Source organism: Trachinotus anak, unplaced genomic scaffold (assembly GCF_046630095.1).
Source record: "Trachinotus anak isolate AG129_WGS33_773 ecotype Australia unplaced genomic scaffold, CSIRO_AGI_Tana_v1 ptg000033l, whole genome shotgun sequence".
NCBI lineage: Eukaryota > Metazoa > Chordata > Actinopteri > Carangiformes > Carangidae > Trachinotus > Trachinotus anak.
Genome location: NW_027273884.1, coordinates 5,299,615 through 5,309,082, shown reverse-complemented (window position 1 = coordinate 5,309,082; position 9,468 = coordinate 5,299,615). Strand labels below are relative to the sequence as shown.

At 42.5% G+C, this 9,468-nt stretch overlaps 1 protein-coding gene across 4 annotated transcripts in view; it reads right to left on the bottom strand.

Moving 5' to 3' along the window:
- Positions 1 to 2,442: 2,442 nt before the first annotated feature.
- The window catches only part of ccdc88c (coiled-coil domain containing 88C), a 47,673-nt gene continuing 40,647 nt past the window's right edge, over positions 2,443 to 9,468 (bottom strand). The window contains exons 31-32 of one of the 4 annotated variants that reach the window (XR_011686879.1): positions 2,933 to 6,665; positions 2,443 to 2,878 (exon numbers count right to left, since the gene is read on the bottom strand). Coding sequence is in view for 1 of the 4 variants with exons in the window: in XM_071471108.1 (XP_071327209.1) it covers positions 5,883 to 6,665 (783 nt within the window). In the remaining 3 variants the exon portion in view is untranslated. Of the gene's footprint in view, positions 6,666 to 9,468 lie in introns of all 4 variants that reach the window. The other 3 variants (XR_011686877.1, XR_011686878.1, XM_071471108.1) reach the window with 3 other exon arrangements.

The window sequence follows — 9,468 nt, the reverse complement described above, 5'->3', positions numbered from 1 at the left end:
TCAGCTTCTATTATTTTTTGTGTCTTTCTTGTTCAGTTGTCAGTTTGCGGTCACTGACCTTAGAATCTGCCTTTGCTTTCCGTCTCTGAAAGATATTTGGTTGATTCATAATCTCTGTTCAGGGACATAACATGCTGATAACATTCTAATCATTCTAATCTAGTGTTATTATTTGGTTTGCTGCGATTGGTGTCAGGAAAGCAGCTTTGTTGTGAAACTGATCAGCGTGTTTGAGAGAGGGCAGTTAGTCTTAGCTTCAGCAGGCATATGGGTCTCCAGGCTCAGGTCTGGGGTGTGGAGGACGTTGGAATGGAGGGTGTCTGTGAAGGCTGGGTTAATGGTACTTTAAAAATGTGAGTGCTCTCTTTTGAATGTTAATTATCAGGGGGTATCTGCCTAATTCTTAATTCTACCTGGGTGTTAATCCCAACAGATGAGTGAAAGGGTCCCGTATTTCACTGCACAGTAGGCAGGATAACACTCTCACATATTAAGTGAGATTTTAATTGGAATTTGTAAGTTCTGAAATTTTCTTTTAATTGCATTAAGAGCTCTTAGAGCTTTTCTCCTTAATGCATTCACTGCCATGTTGAAACTTCCTGATGCTGTTATGGCAATTCCAGGGTAGTGATAACTTATACCAGTGTTGTGGTCGAGTTATGAAACCTTGAGTCTAAGTGGAGTCTTGATTCCCCAATGTTAGAGTCAAAGTTCAAGTCCAGTTTACCAAAGCACAGTCTGAGTCAAGTCCGAGTCAAGTCCTTATTACCTTGGTCCAAGTCAGAGTTTGAGTCATCAAGGTTAAATTGAAGTCAAGTTCCCAGATGGGCTCCATTGCTGCACCCTGGCACAGTTAAAGAACTAACATACAAATAAAAAAGATCCATATTATTACACACAAATGACACAGCTGTTACCACTTCAAAAGGAGTTTCTCTCCTGCATGTCACACAGTAGCCAAACAAACCCAATCCAAGTCACGCACACATGCATTTCAAAAAAAAAGCCTGAGACTGAGTTTGAGCCTCCAGCTACTGAGTCTGAATGCAGCCAGAGCGTGTGTCCATAGCTCATCAGTGCTCCAGTCTCCAGAACTACAGCACAGGCTCATACCATGTTCAGTGATTTGATTGGGCATTTTTGGAAACTCATATTAATTTTCTTCATATTCACTGACATCAGTGAATATAAATAAGTGTATGCCAGCATTGCTGGGCCACCATCTGTAGCAGCCTGGGAGCTTGTAGCTAATGCTCATCTTGCCTTTGGAGAAATGAAGAAATGAGAAACTCTTTATTTCACCACAGAGTTCTGCACAACTTCATAATGACAAAGCGTCATTTGTAAATGACAGAATAGGTTCACTTTAAAAGTACTAATAGCATTTTGCCAGGTCAGTTGGTTGTCCCGATTGTCCCTGCTGCTGAGAAGCAATCTTCATCACATATACTGTAGTCTTCACCAGACATACTGTAGCGCTTGGAGTTCTGCCCAAAGAGTTCAGTTCAGTTTTCGTCTTATTAGACCAGCAAATAATCATGCGTCATGTGCCTTTTACTCAACGTGGCTTCCATCTAGTTGCTCCACCACGACTGATGAAGTGCTGCTGAGAGGGTCATCCTTCCAGCCGGTCCTCTACAGAGAACTTCTTAAGCTCTGATAGAGCAGCTGTTAGGTTCTTTGAAAGCTCTCTAGCCCCGGTTACTCAATCTGAATTTAAATTCAAAGGAAGAATCCTGGTGGTTCCCAACTTCTTCTATTTCACAATTGAGGCCACTGTGCTCCTGAAAACACCCAGCACTTTAGAATTAGGTTTATACACTTGCTCTAAAACCACAACTTAATTGCATAGGTCTATAGAGAGTTCCTTGGGCTTTGTGGCTTGGTTTTTGTCCTGACATGAACTGAGAATTGTGGGACCTCATACACACAGGTATGTGCCTTTCTAAACTGTGTCCAATCACTTGGATTTTCAGTTTCTAGACACATCTCATAGTCAACCAAAGCAGACAGGATGCACATGACCACAGCTACAGCAAAGGGCCTGAATACAATAATTATGTAAATTCAGTTTGCAATTCAATTTGCAAAAATGACTAAAAACCTTTTCACTTTGTCATCATGGGTTCTTCAGTGTCGATTCATAGACAAAAATGGCAAATTTATCCATACAGCATGCAGAATTCCACTGTCAGATAAATGTACATTTCTACCAGTGAATATAATTATAAAAAAATATAACTTCAGACACAAACACATAAAAATATAGGAACCTTAAAATTAGAAAAAAAACTTCCAATTAAACATGTACTGTAAGTTCTGCTCATTACAGCTCCACATTATTTTTACTGGTTACCTCTCAACTTGTCCAGAAGGCAAATGCCCTAAAAGACAAAAGTCACCTGAGAAACATCAACTGACACAGTGAAGCAAGATCAGAAGTTCAATTTCATAAATCTTTATTACAAAAAAAGCTCTTGGGTATAATAATATCAGTCTCAGGTACAGTAGCAGTTGTTCCAGTTAGAGCAGGAAATGTCAGTGACGTCAGCTCCACTTCACCTTCTGCTTTCACTTCTCTCGTGTGACGTTGAAGTGCAGCTTTTTAGCAGGAATTTTTTTTTTTTTTCAAATTCAGTAAAAGTTGCACAACAAGGAAACCAGAGAGAGAGATGGCAGAGGTTTCAGTGAAGGAGGACGCCACATTTTTGGGACAATAAGGCAGGCTGGCAGCAAAGAAGGCAGACAGACACACACACACACAGAGGAAGGGCAGACAGGAAGTAAATTCTCTCTCTCTCTCTCTCTCTCTCTCTCTCTCTCTCTCTCTCTCTCTCTCTCTCTCTCTCTCTCTCTCTCTCTCTCTCTCTCTCTCTCTCTCTCTCTCTCTCTCTCTCTCTCTCTCTCTCTCTCTCTCTCTCTCTCACACAACTTCCATAAAGCCAGTAGCATAGTAATAATGCAAGACACACACACAAAGTGTTGAAGTGATGGTATTGTCATAAAAGAAAATGCTTCTGGGAATTCTTTCTCCCCCACTGTGACATCAGAAAACAAACTGACTGACGTGCACACCCACACACACCCACACACACAGAGAAATAACAGAAAGATGCCTTAAGAGCAGACACAACAAAGACAACACACACCAACCAAACAGGTCAACAAATAAACTACTGACAGCATCAACCTACAGTGTTTCACATCATTTCACTTCATCTCATTTCTAAAATTTTAATCTTTTTTTTTTTTTTAAATCTACAACTATTAAAATTTTACAGTGGAATCACAGGGTTTTACCAGTTTAAAGGAATTCATCTGGATCAGTTTTGGTATCAACATGTTCTAGGTAAGGTTCCAGAAAGTTTTTTCAAAGTTTATCCCAAGTCTTCTAGCTTCTGACTAGATTATAAAATCTAACCTCATATACAAATGTTACAGGTAAAATAATTTAACTCGTTGCATATTGACATGTGCTTTTTGCTCAGAAAGGTGAGCAGAAAGGTTAATGATGGACTCAGGTCAAATCTTCATTTTCACAACTCCAGTGTTACATCTTCCTCCTCATCATCATCATTCTCTTTCTGGTACTTTTAGGAATGTTTGTCATCATTTCAAATGTAGGACAGAAAGATGTGTATTTACACACACAGACTAAAGGTCAGTGGATTCTTTTTCTTTCATCATCATCTAACCCTTAAAAAATACACCACATGTTATGGTAATTCATGAGAATTCATGCACCCTTACCATAAAGTGTTACCTTGTAAATTCCCCCAAATGTCTTCTACCAGTGGTGACCACACTGATCACAAAACCATTCATGTGTCACCAGGGGACTCATGACTCTTTCCAGTCATGTCTGAGCTTCAGACAAGAAGAAAAACGAGCAGCTTAATACTTTTAGTGAAGAATCTCTAATTTGTGCCACTGTTGACACACAGACACATAAGAGACGTGACTTATGACACATTTCAGTTAAATGCGATGGTGTGGAGGACTGAACACCTTCCATCATTTGCTGATATAGCGGGCAGAAGCAAATCTACCGTTGTGCTATGTTGTTTTGCTGTGCTAAAGTTTAATGTGCACCGAAGTCAGAGACTCACCAGAGACACTTGATGATTTTGTTCTCGTTACATAGGTAGGTTTGATTAGAGCGAGAACAGTCTGCCAAACCTAAAACTCCACTGCCAAGTCAATTCACTGCATGAGCTCCAACTACTCCAATCACAGTGGCTCTGGGTGAAGGCTGAATCTCTCTCGCTCTCTGTTGTGCAGTGTCTACAACTGTCTGGCTAACGTAGCGTGCAGCAGTACACCCTAACAAAACACAGTGGTTTACCCAGCGGTGTGTGTGTGTGCATGTGGATGGGAATTAGATCCAGTTCAATGGCAGCAAAGCCACAGCCAACCCCTTAGGACAATGCCTGTGTCTGTATATATCATTATATATGTGTGTGTGTGTGTGTGTGTGTGTGTGTGTGTGTGTGTCTGTGTGTGTGTGTGTGTGCATGAGCGTGTATGATTGTGTTTTTGAAACTAGTGTTGGCTTGGGTAGAGCAACATTTCCAGTAAAGTGTCAGAGTGTTGCATGATGGGACAGAATCTAAAGAGGGAGGAAAGAAAGACTGTAATTTAACTGGGAGGGGCCCCTCCATCTGTGTCTTGTTTATCTATTCATCCTCCCATCATTCCATCCGTGTCTATATCTGTCCCTTCATCCTGTTCACCACGCTCTCCATCCCGGCATCTCTCTAGTTATTCTAACTCACTCTCTCTACCTCTACACCCTCTTCTCCTTCACTTTCTTCTTCTCTCTTTGCTTGAATCCCTCCATCTCCCTCCCTCCCTCCCTCTCGTCTTGTCCAGGTTTGTTCTAGATAGCAGAGGAGAGGATGAGGACAGAGAAAAAAGGGAAGAGAAATCTAATACATTCAGTTGCTCTGGTCATCTTCAGTTCGATCACTCTTGGTGAGGGCTAATTGCTGGCACGTAGTTCTGCAGAATTGGTAGCATCCAGGTAAACAATTGCAGGGCCAGACAGTGTGTCATCAGCAGTCCAACCGTTTCAAAGCCTGTTCATTGTGTTCTGGTCCAGAACTAGGCTTTAAGTGTTATGGATTATCAGACTTCAGATATCGCAGCTTCTGTCTCCGTTTCAGTAGGCGTTAAAATCAAACTCTGATTAACATCTGGATCATCTGGTCAAAACATCCACAATTCATCTTTCAAACAGTCAGAAATAGCAACACTGTCTTCAAAAAAGCTAATTTGGTGGCTTTGTTGCCTCAGAAAAAGTCCCATCATATGGGCTGAGGCTGTTTACTAAACATGGTGATAAAAAAAACAGCAGAGGCTAATGATGAATTCCAGCATTCTCAGAGACTATAGTGGTGTGGTGTTCAAGTCGAAAGTCTTTAAAAAAAAAATCAATCTACAGTACATTGAATCTGCCAGCTTGGGTTGATGATGGTGAGTGGAAAACTTTGACTGCATAGATCCAGTAGTTGGTGTGTGATGTGACATTCGTGTGCAGCTCCATAGCCTCAGAAAGCTTCCTGACAGGCTGACTGAAGCAGTTGTATTGGCAGCTGTATGGAATCAGGTTCGATTCTTCATCTACAAGTTCATTTGAGAAAATCCTTAAAGTCCTTTCTACAGAAATGTTTTAAACGTGCTCTGCCAATACTCTCCCAGTGGTTGATGCTGATTCAGAACGAAGCTTGACCACAGGCTTCCAGGGCTTCTAAGCTCTAATATTTATCCGCAATACAAAAAGCTTAGTCCAAAAACTGATTTCTTGTGTCTGAGGGTTTGGACCACAACACTCCAGCATTCAGCCACCGCAGACTGTACTTTTCATTGTTAGGTTCCTGTCTTTAGACACAGCCGTACTCATACCACACAGTCTGGGGGTCGTTGTTGGGGTCGGGGGAAGCTGGCGTGCTTTTTGGGTGTTCCACAGAGTCACACCTCGCTCTCTCATTTTCTTTCTTCAAGAGGGAGGAGTCACCTGACTGTCCCTCCCTTAACACATCCCCATGGTCAGAGCTTTCACTGACCCGTGTGGTGGGCACAGCCCTGACAGGGGTTACCATGGCAACCTCTCCACGATGTTGGTAGTTAGAGGTGGAGGACGGGCCATTCTGAGAGACAGGAGTTCTTCCTCTCTCTCTGTCTCGCTCTACGTATCTCTCTGTCTGCAGATTGAGAGAGGATGAGTGGTGAATGGGTGAGTTTATGTAGGTGCCATCTCCAAGCTGATTGGTCGGACCAGCCAGACGAGCAGAGAGTGGCCGCTCCCTCCCATTAGCCCCTCCCCCTTGCCGCCGAACCACCACATCTGATTGGCCAGGAGAACCCTCTATTCCACGGAAACTGTCTGGTCCACTAGAGCGCAGCAAATCAGCTGAGGCCAGGCTAAAGGCCCGGCTCAGGGACTGACTGGTTCTCTGGTTGAAGGACTGGCCTGAGGATGGGGACTGGCCAACAGGCTGGCGGGGTGAAGGCTTCACGCTCTGGCCTGGCCTCTGGTTGGACGGTTGTACGGTCGGCGTGACATAGCTGGTGGGAGTCACCTGATCTCGGCTGGTGGGAGCAGAGGGGGCAGGACTTCTGGTGAAATAATCAGTCATCAAGTCCTCCCTGCTTCCCGTAGACACCTTGAAGAGACATAATTGGAAATATTAATTAGGAAAAATTTTCCTTTTTTTAAGGTGTAGCTAGCCAGAGAGAACAGAGATCTTTAACTGAGTAATGGTGTGCCACTCTTGTTTAAATGGCATATGCTGATTCTTCATGGTTTTGACCGCTGAATGTCACTGCCATATATAAAAGGCACAACACTTATGTTCCACTGGCTCATCCCACTCTCCTACACTTCTCTACTGACATACCATAAACAGTACAAACATACAAATGGCTCTACGGTATGATGTAAAATGCCACTTTGTTCCACTTACAGGTGTGTGAAACTGATCATGACAACTTATTGTAAGATGCTATCACAGATGAATGCTATACTTTTGTGGGTGCAAAGCTAGCAAGGCTAAACACAGCTACATGAAATACTTAAACTGTATTTTATATAAATTATTTTTATGGACTTTGTTGGGTGTGTCACAGTAAAGCTGTATATGAAGGTTTGGGCACCCCTTTTTTGAAGTGAAAAGAAAACTAGAACTAATGCCTGGTGGTTGTCTGCCTCCACCACCCAGACTAGTTTCAGATTACGTCCCTGTTTCTCCAGAGTCATATCAAATATTAACCATCTGTGTGAAATTATGTCATAACTGCTGTGTGAAGTCTTGAGTAATGGTGTTTTGTGAGGTCACCTTGACCTTGACCTTTGACCACCAAACCATCAGTTTGTTCTTGAGTCCAAGTGAATGTTTGTATTAAATTTGAAGAAATTCCCTCAAGGTGTTACAGAGATATTGCACTCACAAGGCCAAAACCGTGTTTTGTGAGGTCACCACAACCTTGACCTTCGACTAGTATATGGCTGGACTGCGTTAGGTCAGTGTTGCTGTGTCAGAATCACTGGAAACTTCAGGTCAGCTGGTTTCAGCCATTTATCTGTTTGCTTCTGTCCTACTCCCTGTGCTCACATATACAGGATTTTAATTCAGCCAATGACGCTGTTCTCATTTACATGTTTTTCTGTTTCTGTTGTTGGACAATGAAACAAAGACTGAAAGACTATATGTTAAACAGCAGTCACTTCCAAGCTGCTGTGCTGCTGGTAAAATCCTGATTTTATGAACACAACATTGTCAAACACATAAATCAAAGGCAAAGACTGTGGTGTGATTTCAGCCATATGTACTTGCAAAATGATCACTCAGAGAGAAACTTAGAAAAGACTAAATATCTTTCTTATAGATGTGCCTCTCACTCACAGGCTGTTACAGGTGACTCTAATCAAATCTCAAATCAAATCTAGAGACAAATTTGCTAAGTTGGCAATACTGCAGGTTATAAATGCCCCCCTAACAGAAACCGTGTCAATTCATTTTGAGCAACAGCCAATAGGGAAACTCCAATATTCAGCTGGCCAACCAATGGTGTAACTTCATGACTCATTCATGTGGCATTTGGCTGACCAGTAGTGTAACTTGATCATTCAACTCTGTGACTCAGTATGACTCTACCTCACTTAGTTGAGTATAAGTCTGTAGAGCTGCGGTTTTGGCAGTGACCATTGATCACCAAGTGATGCTGTATCTAATTCCATGTCATGTAGTCATTTTCTTTTAATACAGTTTATATTGGCCTCATCACTGATGGGGACGACAGGGTACTCAGACCCAGGACTTTGTGGACTGGTGCCAGTGGAACCGCCTCCAGACTGGTGCTGGGAAAACCAAGGAGCTGGTGGTGGACTTCTGCAGGCACAAACACTCTCCACTCACACCAGTGAACATCCAGGGAATGGACATTGAAATCGTAAGTACCTGTGTGTTCACCTGAACAATAAACTGCACTGGACTCACTACACCAACGCACTTTATAAGGAAGGGCAGGCAGGCTCTATCTGCAACAGAGACTCAGGTCTTTTGGGGTGAAGGGGGGGCACTCCTACAGACCATTTATGACTCCGTGGTGGCATCAGCCATCAGTGTGGTCTGCTGGAGCAGCAGCATCTCCGCTGCTGACAGGAAGAGACTGAACAGGCTGATCAGGAAGTCCAGCTCTGTTCTGGGCTCCCTCCTCGACTCAGTGGAGGTAGTGGGTGACAGGAGAGTGGTGGCTAAGCTATCATCCCTGTTGGAGAACACCTCCCACCCCATGCAGGACACTCTGACAGCACTGAGCAGCTCCTCCAATGACAGGCTGCTGCACCCACGGTCTGCTGCTGTCAGACTGTACAACAAACACTGCACTCAGTAGACCACTGACAACTTACTACTCACCATGTGCAATGATCAACACACACCATCTGTGCAATATACCTGATATTCAAATTGATCATCAAATTGTACATATTGTGGTAACATGATCTATTATTTATCTTTTGAAGTATTTTTTTCTTGTCTTGTATTGTCCACTTTGCTGCTGTGGCAGTGCTAATTTCCCCACTGTGAGACTAATAAAGGACTATCTTAACCTTAAATGTCACTTCCTGTCTCTCGTGTATTCTTATTTTACTTATCAGTTCTGTGCTTTGGATTTTGAACTCTATCTATCTATCTATCTATCTATCTATCTATCTTTGTGAGCAAGTGTGATTCAGATTATTATTTCTGATAGAATGAAGTCATGTGTGTCCAACCTACAGTAAAATGTCTGACATTGGTTAACTGCTGTGAAATAAAAACCTTTGATGTGAGGGTGGGAATCAGCGTTAATCACATTCATTAATTCTTTTTGATTTAACTATAGGATCGTTATCTGAATCATCCTGTATTTCATGTGTTTGTCATGGGAATGTTTGTTGTTTTAAATGTGAGTTTGAAGGCCTCT